General features: G+C 40.9%; 1 protein-coding gene across 2 annotated transcripts in view; it reads left to right on the top strand.

Moving 5' to 3' along the window:
• The first annotated feature begins 2,131 nt into the window (after window positions 1-2,131).
• The window catches only part of exd2 (exonuclease 3'-5' domain containing 2), a 23,919-nt gene continuing 8,361 nt past the window's right edge, over window positions 2,132-17,689 (top strand). The window contains exons 1-7 of one of the 2 annotated variants that reach the window (XM_005169892.5): window positions 2,132-2,231; window positions 5,431-5,628; window positions 9,877-10,038; window positions 12,604-12,854; window positions 13,126-13,255; window positions 15,347-15,645; window positions 17,270-17,376. In XM_005169892.5, coding sequence (XP_005169949.2) covers window positions 5,455-5,628; window positions 9,877-10,038; window positions 12,604-12,854; window positions 13,126-13,255; window positions 15,347-15,645; window positions 17,270-17,376 — 1,123 coding nt within the window. In that variant the 5' untranslated portion in view covers window positions 2,132-2,231; window positions 5,431-5,454. 2 annotated transcript variants of the gene reach the window in all.

Below are 17,689 nucleotides of genomic sequence, written 5' to 3'. Positions count from 1 at the left end.
AATTGGAGAATTAAAATCCTGTAGTTTTCTAAACAATTTACTAGTTTTGATCAGGACTGAAGTTTCTTAACAGATTTATGCTAAAAAAAAAAACTTGGTAAGATGCTTTTTTACAGCAGTTTAATTCAGTGGATGTTTTCATCTCGAGCATAACAAAAGTGGGAGTCAATTTGAACAGTGCACAAGGCCGTTGACCTCCATAGTAATCTAGTACTAAAGTAAATCGATACTTGTTTCCTCTATTTACATTGTGTTAAACGGAGAATCAGTTTTTAAAAAAGTCAATGGTGAGTAAATAATGATTCAATACAGTGGTTCTTAAACTTTTTTTCACCAAGTACCACCTCAAAAAAATTGGTCACTCCAAGTACCACCATAATGACCAGTCATGAAATAAAGCAGTGGAGTTGGCCAAATTAAGCAGCTCCAGCACTGCACAGTTCAAAAACAAGTCATATTCACATTTATACAATTTTTGATAGATTTTGAAATAAATGTTGCATGTACATATGAAGTATTTGTACAACTTTTTGAAATCTAAACATTAACTTGTATGTAGATTGCTAGGGAACCCGTTTTTCCCGGAGGATGTTAAGCTGACAGAACATTGCTGCACTCTGATACGAGTTTTATTTATGGAGAAAATTAAGAAGCACTGCTGTGTTTGGGCGTTCTGTGTTTGAGATAATTAGTCTAACGAAGTTATATTCTATATAAAATATGAAGCTGATCAGTTGATTCTTGTCACGTGACTGCGGTGCGGCATTCTAAAAAGTTGAGATGTTTTCAACTGGGTATGCCTGGAATACGCAAGTGCGTCGTGCTGCAGGTCTAACACATTTTTTATAGCCTGTGAGTTCAATTTTGACACTCAAGTGACCGAGTTGTAACAAAAGAATATGGTCATTTTTCAAAATTGTATTAATTTTTTCTTTCATTACTCAGTGATTCCCAGTGGTGTAGCGCAAAATGCGGAGGCCCCCCTGCAGGGATCACTGACAGGGCCCCCTGATGATAGGGGGGGAACAACGCGGGGAAGCGACCACAAATTAAGGAGCGGGGAAGGCAGGCGGGGTGGAGCGACAACGCGGGGAAGCCTTCACAAACTGAGGAGCGATCACAAACCGAAAGCGGCGAGAGCGTCAAAGTAGCCAGAAGTCATTCATTTTCAATGAGAACCGGCGGCGAGAAACAGCACGGCGCGTCTTCTCCGGTGTGTGAGTGTCAAGGAGAGATCAAATCAAGTCAACTGAGCTATGATATGACGCGGTTCGGCGGCAAGCAATCAGAATGAAGTAGTCCACCGCTTGAGAGGTGTTCAGAGAACACAGACCTGTGAACTTTGGTTCAGACCACAGTTGTTCCCAAGAGTTTGATTATTGCGGTTGCTGGATTTTCAATTATTGAAAATCGCGACGACGCAGGGCCCCCGATCACGCGGGCCCCCCCGCGGTGCGTGCCCTGCGGGCCCGTCCGCTACGCCACTGGTGATTCCTCCGGGTACCACTAGAAGTAAGCCCATAGCACAGTTTGAGAACCACTGATGTAATATATATAAATTTTTGAGTGAACTATCCCCTTTAATTCTCATATTCAGGTAAAGTTGGTTTTATATTTGCACATTCAAACTTTCTCCTTCATAATATAAATCCTGAAAAGTATTATTTGCTAATTCTAAGTAGGGAAATTGTATTACAAGTCAACAGTGCTAATGTTGTTTTAAAGTCATACTCAAGTGACCGAATATTCAAAACTGAGGTGAATTTGGTTTTATATTGGTATATTCAGACATTTTCCTCAATAATATAGGTTATAATAATATAGTTGCTAATTCTAAATAGGGAAACTATAAGCAGCCAACGACTGACAATTAAATAGTGCTAATTTAAAGTCATACACGTGCGATTTCAGACCCTGTAGTGTGGTAAACAATATAGAGACCGCTGTCACTGAACGAATGTCCGAATATAAAACTAACTTTACCACAATATACTCAAAGATGTCACTGTTTTATAAATAAATGCATGTGCGAATACTTTACCTCAGCAGCTGCCGTGTGTGATGTGCTTCTCCAGCGGCTGTGTCGCTGTGGCGCGCATCTTGTGTTCGCTCGCCGATCGAATAAAGCCTCAGAAGAAGACGCGCTGCAGCTGTTCATCACAGGCGTGTGTGTGAAAGCGTCTACAGTTGTTTTCAGGGTTTACACACACTGACATCTGCCAAGTTTTCAGGTACGTGTGTTTTCAGTAATATTTATTCCCGAATTACACCTTAGGAAAGCCATTCACATCGACGAGCAGCTCCCCGCGGGCTGCTACAATGAAAGACTACATCATAAACAAACACACGCTGAGGATAAAGTGCTTCGTCCGCATAATTCGAGGATGGTTTATTTATTAAATTGATTTATTAAAGAAATTCTGTTCAATTTAAACTCTTATTTTAGTTTTGGACAAGGTATATCTGTTTCAAAATACTCTGTTTTCACAAACGCGGAGGAATATAGATCTCTGACAGATCTGCAGTTCATAATACGGAAGCGTTATGTGTTTAGCATTGTGTTATAATTAATGTCATTTATGAATTTGTGTGTTTCATAGATATGTTGTGTGTGTTTTGCCATGCTGTACAGAATAGCACCGTCATGATAATGAAACAGCTGTAACTTTGCGTCAGCCAGGAAGTGTTAGCGTGATAATAAATGATGTAAAATCACTACATTTACTGAAATAACGCCTCTGTATGGACTTAATCTATTGAATAATGGTAGATTGAGTACTTATAGACCGATGTAGATTATGACATTCAAACAGTATATAATAATAATAAGTATAATAGTTGGAGTTTGGAGTAAAAATGGCAACAATATTAAAGATATGGCTGGAATAAATGTTCATTCATTCATTCGTTTTTATTCGGCTTAGACGGAATGAACCGCCAACTTATCCAGCATATGTTTTTACACAGCGGATGCCCTTTCAGATGCAACCCAGTACTGGGAAACACCCATACACACTCATTCACACACACTACAACCAATTTAGTTCGTCAGACCTATTATAGCGCATGTGTTTGGACTGATTGAGGTAAAGTTGGTTTTATATTCGGATGTTCGGACTCTCCTTAATAATGTAATTTCAGAAAAGTAATGTTTACAAGTTGTAAATGGAGAACATACAGCCCCTTACAGTCTCCGATATATTATTAATTACAGAACAACTACAAACATCATACATTTAGTACTTATTTGAGTTCAAAAACGCGTGCAATATAGCCCACAGTCTGCGCAAACCTCTCATCTGTGTCTGTAATCTTCACCAGCACATGTAAGCTCTGTTAGAGAGTCATTCTGTCATTCCCAGTTCATAATAATCCAAAAGATGAAGATAATCATGGGAGTTTGTTCATGATTCAGGTCGCTAAAACACTTTTGCTCCTGTGTTTTGACAGCTTCTCTTTTATTCCTGCGCTTCACTCTCGCGCTTGTCCTTTTCTTTCTGTATGGATCAGATGACGGAGACGCTTCAATAATCACGCACACGTTATTATCATCAGCTCAAGAAGTTTGTTATATCAAATATAGACGTGATCGCAAGCTCCCGGAAGAAAGCGAATACCGCTCGCACTTTTAGACGGGCTCTTAAAGCAACAAAAGCACACGGCAGATTTTGCTCTTCTTGGCTTTGTGTCTGTTCATCAAGACGACGACAAGGTTTGTTTGAGCCCGTGTCATCCATGGCTTGGTATTATATGCATATTGTATATCCATGTAATCTCTCGGCTGTGTATTAGAACATGGCGGATCCTTTGTTTACATTCTGTCTAGCTCCACGAGCTCGTGACGCATCTCTGTAACCAATCAGCGTTCAGCTGCGCGTGTAGCTCCACCTTTTGGTACCCTTTCTCGTTTTTGGCACCCTTTTGAAAGGGTGCTGAAAAAGTGGTACGGTTTGGTTCGGTACCCTTATTGACAGTGGAAACGGCACCAAACCCCACTGTACCACTCAGTGGAAACGGGCCATGTAATAAGCAAAGACAAGCAGATTGTTGCTTTTTTTTGTGTAAGCAAAAATTAGGGCTGTGCAATTAATTGAAAATCTGATTTCGATTTCAGCTTCTAACGATTATGAAAAACCATTAATCGAGATAAACGATTATTGCATCATATACCAAAAGCGCGAAAGACCGCGTGCTTAGTGCGGTCAGCATTCGGTTTCATTCGCACACTGAGACGAGCAGAGGAGCGCAGATATCGAAAGTAATCTTAACGTAAGTGCTTTAAGGGTCAAATAGGTGTCAAAACGCTGTGTTTAGTGATTATTCATATTAACCCTCATTTGTGTAATAAACAAACGAGTTGAGAATCAAAAGACACGTGAGTGCGAAATGCTGCCGCCTGTTTTATCATTAATCAAACGACGAGAAAATTCCTCTCTGCTTTTAACTGAAGGAATTTTGTAGCTAAAGTGTTTTTATTAAGGTGAAGATGCTTAAATCACAGTTTGTTTCATATTTTTATTCTATTGTATTTATTTCTCTTTCCTTTGCAGGGTGGAAAATAACTGTATGTATACAGTTGAAGTCAGAATTATTAGCCCTCCTGAATATTAGCAACCCTTTTCCTCCAATTTCTGTTTAATGGAAAGAAGTTTTTTTTTTTTACGTATTTTTGAACATAATAATTTTGATATCTCATGTCAAATTACTGATTTGTTTTTATCTTTGCTATGATGACAGTACATAACATTTTACTAGATGTTTTTCAAAATACAAGCATTTAGATTAAAGTGCAATTTAAAGGCTTAATTAGAGAAATTAGGCAAGTCATTGTATAACAGTAGTTTCTTCTGCAGACAATCAAAAAATATATTGCTTAAGGGGGCTAATAATATTGACCTTAAAATGGGTTTCAAAATATTTAAACCTTCTTTTATTCTTGCTAAAATAAAACAAATAAGCCTCTCTCTAGAAGAAAAAAATATTAGAGGAAATACTGTTAAAATTCCTTGCTCTGTTTAACATAACTTGGGAAATAGTTATTTAAAAAAAACAAAATTCTCAGGAGCGCTAATAATTTTGACTTCAACTGATAATCGTTTTGACTAATCGTGATTACAATTATGACCAAAATAATCGTGATTATGATTTTTTCCAAAATTCGAGCAGCCCTAGCAAAAATCCAGCTGTGCTGATATGTTAATGCTCAGGTGATGACTTTTGAACCCTGTACAACAAGCTATGAGTGTCCAGCAGCGCTGAGAGAAAACATGCAGTGTTTGAGTGAAAACGTAACATTCTGTAGCGCATTTAGTGATTCAAGATCATTTGGTGGTTGGACATTCGACATCTACATCATCATCTCTTGCTGCCTGTGATGATTGTGTGTCTGCTTGAACACTAGTAATAGCCCCTTTTACACTGTGCGTATAGTGTGGAGTTGGTGCAGCTGCAGTGATGTCCAAGCAGAGCACGTTCACCGCCGCACTGGCCACCATGCTGGGAGCTACTCTCGGTGGGCTGTTCCTGTGGCGGAGCCTCCGAGCGCAGAAGAAGAAGAAAACCCTCGCCAGCGCTGCACCCACTGAGCCCATTCTAGCCCAGAGAGACGCCGTCCTCCAGCCCTCGCAGGTTAGTGTCAGGCATGGGCCTGTATAAGATTCTGGTGCTATGATAACCTTGGATAAAAATATCACAGGATTGTGATTACTGCTCTACAATATCTTCTTTTTTAAAAAATCTGTATAAAAGAACAGCAACCTTTTTCCCTGTTGAACACAAAGGGCTCTATTTTGACGATCCATGCGCAAAACGCAGGGCGCAAACGCTTTCAGGGTGTGTCAGGATGCATTTTTGCTAATTTAAGGACGGGAAAATCTGTCTTGCGCTTCGGCGCATGGTCTAAAAGGGTTGAGTTTATTTTCTTAATGAGTTATAGGTGTGTTTTGAGAATAAACCAATCAGAGTCTCATCTCCCATTCCCTTTAAGAGCCAACTGCGTCACGCCAAGAGCGCATTCACTATTAACAGGACGTAAAGTAAGACTAAGTGGAAAAACTGAGCATTTCACAAGCAAACAGTTCACAGTTAAAACTGTTAAACAGAGCATCTACTGCGTGAGAATGAGAGATAATGGATCTACTTTCACTTTGGCTCTTGGATAGGGAAACCTTTACGCACAGACATCAATTAGTCTATAAATAAATAATTTTGTTTGTTAAGCGCAAATATTCGTTTCAAAACTATTTCTATATTCAGTTCTAATTTCCAGCAAACGAATAAATGAACAATAATAACAAAATGTGCTCAAAAACCTGAGTTATATCCTAAAACACATGCTGTGCCCCATATGGTCTAAAACCTGACAGGTGGGCAAATCTAAGCTTGTTTTTAATAAAACAAATATAAATATGGATATAATAAATAATACTGCTAATAATAATAACATTATACAAAAGCAAATTGTTATGAATGAACTGAAAAAGCCTCCCGAGATGAAGAAGACATAAAAGCAGTGATTTTTCATATTTATGTCGGCTAGAAAATAATATGTTTTGTAATATTTTAATCCTTTATATTTATATCCTATATCTATTCTTATTATATCTTATATATATATCCTTAATATTTAAATGTTTTCATATGTAAAGATATTTGCCTATTGCTCTCTTGTGTGTATTAAGCAGTGTGTGAGCGAGGCGCAACTCTGCGCTGGAGTTTAGACCGGGTTTGTTTTGGTCTAATGAAAAATCTATTTTAGTTTCTCAAAATAGCGACGCGCCAGCAGTGCGCCTCAGAACACCTTCCTTTATAGACCAGAACGCCTATGGGCGCACATGAGCGCTAATGCATTTGCTATTTAAACAGCGTAGAACAACGCCTCAAAACGACTCTTGCTCCAAGCTGAAACTACCAAAACACTACTGCGCCGCGCCACACTGCGCCGGGTGTATGATAGTGCTCAATATAGTTTATTTTAGGAAACATTTATAATATTTTGGAATAGTGAACGTGTCCGGCTAAATAATTAAAATAAATCATTGAGTTCTGCTGTCGTCATTAGTGTCAGCAACACAGATTTCTGTACATCTTGAAAAGGCGTATTTGGAGATCTTTCTTTTCTGTGCATATACAGTAAAGCCACTGCACTGTTCAGCTCTACAGCATGCTGGATGTTGGTGTATGAGTGATTTGTTTTTCAGACGTTTGCTGAATTGTGGGCTGACTAGTAGTTTTTGATGTGGGCTGTTACTTTTGCCCTAAAAAAGGCCCTGTTTACACTAATACATTTTAGTTTAACATGCATAAGTTTTGCCACGGTGTCGCCTTCTGTCCATACTACCCCAAAGTTTTCCAGCCCTAAAAACAGAGCATTCTGGAAAGGCTGGAGAGGCCGTTTTGGTTTTAAATGCTGCTGCTCTGTCTCAGTGGATGGGGGAAAACGAAGGCATCTGAAAACAGAGGCATAGCTGCAGACATTCGCCTCTCTGATTGGAGCTTTATTAAGTGCGCACAGTTCAGTCCGGCATCCTTTCCTTAAGCTCAGACTTCGCTAGTTTGAAATGGAAAACAAACTCCCGAGGACATGTCGGGTAAATCCTTAAAGGAAGCAGTGTACTTCATAACGGCATTCACATCACCCTGTGTTGTTTCACTATTTTCCCAATAAAATGGACATTAGGAACTGCCTATTTTCATTATTATATTAACAACAGACACTTAAATGTTGAGGCGTCCTGTAGCTGCATATTTATATGAGCGTCAAAGCAGAGCCTATAACATCACTGCCTCCTTTCATTTTCAGGGAATAATATGACAAAAATCCTCTCTTCTGCTGAATATCAGCTTTAATAATCAATAATGGCCATTATAAATGTATAAAATACAATAAGTTTATACAATTTAGGAAATAAAGGCAAGCAATCAGTCAAATGTGCAGAGTCAGTGTATGTGGTTACATATATTAACTTATCTTTGCGCTTAGCTAAAACATGTTACCTGAGAACAAGGAATAGATTCAAGAGACCAAAGAGTCGTAGACGGACACCAGATGAATTAAAGATCAGGTTTAACAACTATAGTGAGATGAGATCCAGCGGAGGATCCTTGGTGAACTGTCTGACCTGCGCTGCTCTCACCTGGGGTTCTGTGCTCAAAGCACCCGCTGACTGCCTGGAGCTCAGACGTCTGCATACGCTGTAGTGTATGCCAGAGTGTGTGTGTGGTCACGTGATCTGCATTTTCAGCTGTATAGTGTGGATGTGGAACTTTTCAGAAACGCTGGGTGAAACGCCAGTGGGGACGTGGATCGTTTTCATTTTAAAACCTATTAGTGTAAACGGGGCATTATTAAAATTGTCATAAATAACACATTAAAATAACCTTAAACGCATTGTAGGAAGGGTATAACCCAGTGGTTCTCAAACTGTGGTACGTGTACCACTAGTGGTACGCAGGCTTCCTTCTAGTGGTACACAGAGGAATTAAACATGTCATGTACGTGCTGCATATTTAAAAATTTATTAAAAATGATGTATATAATATGACATATAGCCTATATTTCTGAGGTAATCTGCCACGTTTTTTTAACTGTGCAGAGTTGTAGCTGCTTTACTGGGCCTACTACGTTACTGTATTTCAGTACTGCTCATTTTGGTGGTACTTGGAGAGACTATTTTTTTTCTGAGGTGGTACTTGATGAAAAAAGTTTGAGAACCACTGGTATAACCAGTTTTAGCTGGTTTAAACTCATGGTCTTGATGTATCCAAACCATGGTAAACTTTAAAACTGGATATCATCCCATGCCTAGTAGAGATGCAGGGATTTCCGATATTACTATTAACCATACCAATTCATCATGATGCAAACGTAATGCAAACAACAAGCTGTCAGATGTTAGAACATGAGCACATTTTATGTCTCTTTGATTGAATTTTTTATATAGAATTGTAATAATGTCATATTCACTGCCTGACAAAAGTCTTGTCGTGGATGCCAGGTGTAAGAGCAGCAAATAATAACTGCACTTCTAGTTGGTCAGAAGGTGGATTTTAATAATCATCTGTTGATCTGCATCCCAATCATCACCAATACTGCAGAAGATCTACTGGAACCAGCATGCACCAAGATTCTCATAGAAATCAGTCAAGTTTGGTGAAGAAAAAAATTATGGTTTGGGGTTAAATTCAGTATGGGGGCGTGAGAGAGATCTGCAGAGTGGATGATCAACATCAACAGCATTACAAACCACAGGAGAGAGCAAAATCTTCAGCAGGATAGCGCTCCTTCTCATACTTCAGCCTCCACAGCAAAGCTCCTGAAAGCAAAGAAGGTCAAGGTGCTTCAAGATTGGCCAGCCCAGTTACCAGATATGAACATTATTGAGCATGTCTGGGGTAAGATGGAGGAGGCATTAAAGATGAACACAAAGGATCTTGATGAACTCTGGGAGTCCTGCTGAAGGCTTTCTTCTTCATTCCAGATGACTTTATTAATCAGTGGTTTGAGGCATGTCAGAGATGTATGGATGCAGTCCTCCAAGCTCATGATGGAGTCAGACACAATATTCATTCTGTCTTCACTGCAGCAGGACTTTATATTCTATACTGGACATTATTTCTGTTCAGTGATGAGACTTTAGTCTGAGCAGAGTCAGATCTTACTGTCCTAATCAAATCATTAATAATCAAGGCATGATCAGATTTTATTGTGCTCAAATCAGCGTCATCTAGAGGCCTTTACCTTTCATATAAGCCACTTCTGATACCAAATGATCAACTAGAAGTCGAGTTATTATTTGTTGCTCCTAAATCTTGGATAGCCGACAAGACTTTTGTCAGGTGCTGTATGGTTGCATTAAAGTATTGAACTCTTTGCAGGAGCCGTCAGCACCACCAGTATCCCAGAAGCCACTGCGGGCGCACACGCTGCTGGAGGAGCCGCCAGTGGTCATCAGCTCTCCTCAGGACTGGGACAATCTCTGGCCGGCTCTCCAGAAGGATCTGTCAATGTATCCAGTGCTGGGCCTGGACTGTGAATGGGTAAAAAGAGTTCGTGTAAGCATGCGTCTGTCTGCAGTCTGATCAGAGGGGGGCGGTGAGACTTTAACACTGTAAAACAGAGATTTGCTAAACTCACAATTACAGTTGATTCATCATGTACAGTCGAAATCTGAATTATGAGCCCCCCTGTATCTTGTTCCCCACATTTTTTGTTAATTGGAGCGGGTTTTCTAAATGCATTTCTACACATAAGTTTTAATAACTAATTGCTAATAACTGATTTATTTTCTCTTTGTCATGATGGCAGCACATAATATTAGACTAGATATTTACTAGTATTCAGCTTAAAGTGGCATGTAAAGGCTTCACTAGGGTAATTAGGGTAAAGTTAGGGTAATTAGGCAAGTCATTGTATAACAGTGGTTTGTTCTGGAGACAATCCAACACTAATATTGCTGAAGGGGCGAATAATATTGACCTTAAAATGGGTTAAAACAATTAGAAACTGCTTTTATTCTAGCCAAAATAAAACAAATAAGACTTTCTCCAGAAGAACAAATATTATCAGACATACTGTTCCTGGAGGTCCGGTGCCCTGCAGGGTTTAGCTCCAACTTGCCTCAACACACCTGCCTGGGTGTTTCAAGTATACCTAGTAAGACCTTCATTAGCTTGTTCAGGTGTGTTTGATTAGGGTTGGAGCTAAAATCTGCAGGACACTGGCCCTCCAGGAACGAGTTTGGTGACCCCCGTCCTAGTGGTTGGTAGATATTAATAATAGCTTTTTTTTTTTATCTTCTCAACCCTTCATCCAAAACTCATAAATCTGATCTCCTCACATCTGATAGAGCATGCCGAGTCGAATGATGTCTGATTTTCCCGGGTCAGCCTTTTTGGGCGTCGCCCATTTAGATAAATACTATATTTTACAAACATATTCATGTATGATCACAAAACATAGTATTCGTCTTCGACCTAAACTTCTAAACAGCGACCCAAACTTCTAAAGCAATCTTTGAAAAATGCTAATAACTTTTTTCTAAACATTCCTTATTGACGTGACCACATGGAAAAGCTAGGTTGCTGCCGGAAGTGGTGTTAGTGAGACCAGCAGGGGGCGCTCAACCAGTGGTCTGTGTGGGACCTAACGCCCTAGTGTAGTGAAGGGGACACTTTACTGCTCAGTGAGCGCCGTCTTTCAGATGAGATGTTAAACCGAGGTCCTGACTAAAAAAAACCTTTAAAAAATCCCAGGGGGTTCAACCCCGGCATCCTGACCAAATGTACCAGATGCCTCTGTCCATCATGCCCTCCTAACCATCCCTTTATCATAATTGGTTTTATCAATCTGTCTCCTTTCCACCAATCAGCTGGTGTGTGGTGTGCGGTCTGGCACAATATTATCCAGGTGGATGCTGCACACTGGTGGTGGATGAGGAGATTCCCTCTATGTGTTAAAGCACTTTGAGTGTCCAGAAAAGCGCTATATAAATGTAAGGTATTATTATTATTATTTTTTTTTTTTTATTTATTATTATTATTAAAAACATATTTTTTCAAACTCCCAGACCTTTTTTCCGTTTTTGATCAAATTTGATTCGGATTTTCTTCAGACCATGTTGTCAAAGTTATTGAATTCATGTTGATACGCCACACGGTTTTTGTTTACACCACCGACAAATGTGCTGGCACGATGTCAAAGATCATCTGCGGCTGTTATTCTGTTTGAACATATTGACACTGAACTTTAGTTGTGTCATTGGCACCTCACAATAATCACAACACACAAATTTTACAACAGCGCCACTTAGTGTTTATGCCTTATAAACCCTTAACTAACCATCAATATTGAATATTCCAAAACAGCTAATAAATGTTTATTGCATGGCTTTATTGTTGTAAAAATGATGTCAAATTATTTATTGTGTCATGCCGACAACATTGATACCAAACATGCCACATTTGGGCAAACCTCCTGTCGGCCATATTGAATTTGTTTAAAGACCTTCTTTTGCAAACTCCTCCTCGACCGTTGATTCAACTGTCACCACATTTGACTTCGATAATCTTCAGACTATGCTGACCAAAAGTTACGTAAATCATATTCATCAGTGAAACTGTTGTCGTTTACAGCATCAACAAATGTGCTAGCAAGATGTCAAAGTGAATCTGAGGCTATAACTCTGCAATGCTTAAACATATTGACACTGATCTTTAGGTCTGTCATTGGCAACTCACAATGACCTCAACACATAAAATTGGTAACTACGCCACCTAGTAGTCAGGAGTTATAAACCGTTCACCAATCATCAACGAATCATAAATTTGCTAATAACTTTAGACTGCATGTTTATTTGTTGCTTTTGGCTTCTGGACTGCTTTGCTCATTCTGCCTCTGAAGTGCTTGACCCCTTAATTGCTGCTTACAGCTATATTTTTTGCTGTTGTTGTTGTTTATTTACAAATGTTAATGCATTTTTGCCAGGTCTCCACACAGATCAGTTGACGTGAATCTTCAGTTAACATGCGGTCTGGATCAGAAGTGAAGCTCGTGTTTGTGGCGTGAGGTTTTTGGTAACGTGTGGTTCTCCTGCTCTTCTTCAGGTGTCAGTGAAGGGCCGTGTGTCTGCAGTGTCTCTGCTGCAGCTCTCCTCGTTCACGGGCCGCTGTGTGCTGGTTCGTCTGCTGGCATTTCAGAATGCGCAACTGCCCAAATCTCTGATCGGGCTGCTCCGGGATCAGCGGGTGCTGAAAGTCGGCGTAGGCTGCTATGAGGATGGCAAACGTTTGGCGCAGGACCACGGCCTGACTCTGAGCTGCACTGTAGACCTGCGATATCTAGCCCTCAGACGGAGGTACACACTGCTTACCCCTAGTGTAGTGTTCAAATTGAATACCCTTTGCTAGTGTTGGTGGCTGTTTTTGCCCTTTGGACTTTCATTATAATTTCTTTTTGATAGCAAAGCCATGACTGCATTTAATCATGCATTGTTGACTGTTGGTGGTTTTCTCTGTTGGGATTATATTATTAGATATATATTGATCTTTCAAGGATTTAAGATGCTGATGAGCGTTAAACATGTCATAACAGTCCTGTGAAAAGGATTCATTGTGTTGGTGTTGCAGTAAGCAAGCGGTGCTGACTAACGGCCTGAGTCTGAAGTCTCTGGCTGAAGATTTGCTGAACGTCACGCTGGATAAATCAGTGGAGCTGCGCTGCAGTGACTGGGAGGCGGAGGAGCTGAGCCCCGAACAGGTGAGCAGCAGCAGCAGCAGCATCATCATCTCAGCAAACCTGGCCAGTGTTTCTGCAGCCCTCCAGAGCCTTTTGTGTAGCCTAATATTTTATTTGTACAAAACAACAGCAGACAGCACACTATGCTAGTTTTTACCAGGATATGGCACTCTATGATAATTTTGAGCACCAGACAGTGCTCTAGGCTAGTTTTTAACAGCAGACAGTGCTCTAGACTACTTTTAAACAGCAGATGGCGCTCTAGTTTAGTTTTTAACAGCAGACCGCACTCTGATTTATCAAAGCTCTAGGCTAGTGTTTAACAGCAGTTGGCGCTCGAGGCTAGTTTTAAACTACAGATGGTGCTTTAGGTTACTTTTAAACAGCACACGGCGCTCTAGGCTAGTTCAACAGCAGATGGCACTCTAGGCTACTTTTAAACAGCTGATGGCCTTTTAGGCTAGTTTTAAACATCGGGTAGCGCTCTAGGCTACTTAAACATCAGGTGGTGCTCTAGGCTATTTTCAAACATCAGATGTCGCTCTAGGGTACTTTTAAACATTAGATGGCACTCTAGGCTACCTTTAAACATCAGATGGCGCTCTAGGTTACCTTTAAACATCAGATGGCGCTCTAGGTTACCTTTAAACATCAGATGGTGCTCTAGGCTACCTTTAAACATCAGATGGTGCTCTAGGCTACCTTTAAACATCAGATGGTGCTCTAGGCTACCTTTAAACATCAGATGGTGCTCTAGGCTACCTTTAAACATCAGATGGCGCTCTAGGTTACCTTTAAACATCAGATGGCGCTCTAGGCTACCTTTAAACATCAGATGGCGCTCTAGGCTACCTTTAAACATCAGATGGCGCTCTAGGCTACTTTTAAACATCAGATGGCGCTCTAGGGTAGTTTTAAACATCAGGTGGTGCTCTAGGCTACTTTTAAATATCAGATGGCGCTCTAGGCTACCTTTAAACATCAGATGGCGCTCTAGGCTACTTTTAAACATCAGATGGCGCTCTAGGGTAGTTTTAAACATCAGGTGGCGTTCTAGGCTACTTTTAAACATCAGATGGCGCTCTAGGCTACCTTTAAACATCAGATAGCGCTCTAGGCTACTTTTACACATCAGATGGCGCTTTAGGGTAGTTTTAAACATCAGGTGGCGTTCTAGGCTACTTAAACATCAGATGGCGCTCTAGGCTACCTTTAAACATCAGATGGCGCTCTAGGCTACTTTTACACATCAGATGGCGCTCTAGGGTACCTTTAAACATCAGATGGCGCTCTAGGCTACTTTTACATATCAGATGGCGCTCTAGGGTAGTTTTAAACATCAGGTGGCGCTCTAGGCTACTTTTAAACATCAGATGGCGCTCTAGGCTACTTTTACACATCAGATGGCGCTCTAGGGTAGTTTTAAACATCAGGTGGCGCTCTAGGCTACTTTTAAACATCAGATGGTGCTCTAGGCTACTTTTACACATCAGATGGCGCTCTAGGCTACCTTTAAACATCAGATGGCGCTCTAGGCTACCTTTAAACATCAATTGGCGCTCTAGGCTACTTTTAAACATCAGATGGCGCTCTAGGCTACTTTTACACATCAGATGGCGCTCTAGGCTACTTTTACACATCAGATGGCGCTCTAGGCTACCTTTAAACATCAGATGGCGCTCTAGGCTACCTTTAAACATCAATTGGCGCTCTAGGCTACTTTTAAACATCAGATGGCGCTCTAGGCTACCTTTAAACATCAGATGGCGCTCTAGGCTACCTTTAAACATCAATTGGCGCTCTAGGCTACTTTTAAACATCAGATGGCGCTCTAGGCAACTTTTAACAGCAGACGACGCTTTTGACCTTTTAAAATTTTGCTCAATTTAAAGAGTGAAAGTAGAACACACTATGCACACTAAAACCAAGTGCACACTTGATAGTGTATTAGCTAAGCAGTCCTTATGATTTGTTACATGTCCTGCCATTTTATAACAATAAATATCCATAGCTAAACAGCGGCTTAAACGTGACTGCTTAAATTTACTCTCATCACCGCCTCATTAGCATATGCAGACAACAGTTAATGGTTTGTCATGCTGTGTTCACCAGATAACGTATGCAGCACGTGACGCCCAAATCTCCATTGCACTGTTTTTCCATCTGCTGGGCATGAACACAGAACGCCACCTGCCTGCAGAGGGTGAAGCGGTGTTTCTCCATCTGTCAGCATGCTGTCAGGGGCTCGTGGACGTGCCCTTCAGGGGGCGCTGTGGAGGAGATGGGGATGAGGGGGAGAGACGGCGGCGGAGTCGAAAATCCACTGTGGACAGTCCTGAGTCTGGAGACCAGCAAGTTCCAGACCCACGGCGCAACAAACGCAAACCACTGGGAGTCGGGTACTCAGCCAGGTAATGAGAGAGCTGGAGGATTACTGTCTGATGGACAGAGCAGTCACTGTGGGGGGCTCTTAACCAGGGCAGGGGCAATCAATAGATGCATTATTTTTTTTTTTATAATTATAGAATGCATCACAATTTGCTCTGGTTTTTACCAACAGGCAGAGCTTTTGGCTAATTTTTTATAGCAGCTATAATGGCACTCCATTTTTAACATCACATGGCGCTCAAGGCTAGCTTGTAACAGTAGATTTCGCTCCAGGCTAGTTTTAACAGTAGATGGCGCTCCAGGCTAGTTTTTTAACCGCAGATGGCGCTTTAGGCCAGATTTTAACATCAGACGCCGCTCTTGGCTAGTTTATAACAGCAGATGGCGCTCTAGGCCAGTTTTTAACAGCAGATGGTGCTCTAGGCTAGTTTTTAACAGCATATGGCTCTCCAGGCTAGTTTCTAACAGCAGATGGCGCTCTAGGCTAATTTCTAACAGCAGATGGCGCTCTAGGCTAGTTTCTAACAGCAGATGGCTCTCCAGGCTAGTTTCTAACAGCAGATGGCGCTCTAGGCTAGTTTGTGACAGCAGATGGCGCTCTAGGCTAGTTTGTGACAGCAGGCAGCGCTCTAGACTAGTGTTTAACAGCAGGCAGCACTCTAGGCTTGTGTTTAACAGTAGACGGCGCTCCAGGCTAGTTTTAACAGTAGATGGCGCTCCAGGCTAGTTTTTTAACCGCAGATGGCGCTTCCGGCCAGATTTTAACATCAGACGCCGCTCTTGGCTAGTTTATAACAGTAGACGGTGCTCTAAGCCAGTTTTTAACAGCAGATGGCGCTCTAGGCTAGTTTTTAACAGCAGATGGCGCTCTAGTCTAGTTTTTGACAGCAGATGATACTCTAGGCTAGTTTTTAACAACAGATGGCGCTTTAGGCTAGTTTTTAACAGCAGGCAGCGCTCTAGACTAGTGTTTAACAACAGGTGGCGCTCTATGCTTGTGTTTAACAGTAGATGGCGCTCCAGGCTAGTTTTTAACAGTAGATGGCGCTCCAGGCTACTTTTTTTTAACCGCAGATGGCGCTTCAGGCCAGATTTGAACATCAGACGCAGCTCTAGGCTAGTTTATAACAGCAGACGGCGCTCTAGGCCAGTTTTTAACAGCAGATGGCGCTCTAGACTAGTTTTTAACAGCAGATGGCGCTCTAGTCTAGTTTTTGACAGCAGATGATACTCTAGGCTAGTTATTAACAGCAGATGGCGCTCTAGGCTAGTTTTTAACAGCAGGCAGCGCTCTAGACTAGTGTTTAACAGTAGATGGCGCTCTAGGCTAGTTTTTAACAACAAGCAATGCTCTCGACTAGTTTGTATCAGATGGCGCTCTGGACTAGTTTTTACAGCTCAGGGCTAGATTCAACAGCGGACGGCGCTTGCATACAGTTTGTTCACATGATTTTTATATTAGCATTATGAGTGATTGTCACTACATGATGTGTGCTATGTTGACCTCAGCTTTCCACAAGCTTCTAGACCAAGATTCCTAGAATATATATAAATAAATATATATATTTATTTTATTATTTTATTTGTTTTACAATTTTGTGATTTTGTGCAAAAAGCAACAATGAAGAAACGTTTGCTGTGTTTCAGGAAATCTCCTCTTTATGATAACTGTTTCCTTCATGCTCCTGACGGTCAGCCACTCTGCACATGTGACAAGAAGAAAGCTAAATGGTACCTGGAAAAGGGTATAGGAGGTACGGTGTTATTGAAAACAGTTAAGATGCAGTTAATAAGTACTCTGGTAAATGGATTCAATTCAATTAAAGATGTAGATCTTATTTAACAACACTTAATTATGTAATTGCCTGTGTGTCAGCACAGTGGCAGATTCAAACACTAGACTGATGTCTTATGCTAATGAGGGAGAGATGGTCACTAGTGGGCGGGGCTTTCCCCCTCTGATGACTCGTACAAAGTGAGAATGTCAATCAAAGTGTTTCTGCAGAATGTTTTGATCAAGTCTGATTATAAACAATAGAATTAATACATGTTTACCATTAAAAGCTG

The sequence above is a fragment of the Danio rerio genome, chromosome 17 (assembly GCF_049306965.1).
Source record: "Danio rerio strain Tuebingen ecotype United States chromosome 17, GRCz12tu, whole genome shotgun sequence".
Lineage (NCBI taxonomy): Eukaryota > Metazoa > Chordata > Actinopteri > Cypriniformes > Danionidae > Danio > Danio rerio.
The sequence above is the reverse complement of the archived record's forward strand: the minus strand, read 5'-3'. Positions and strand labels throughout refer to the sequence as shown.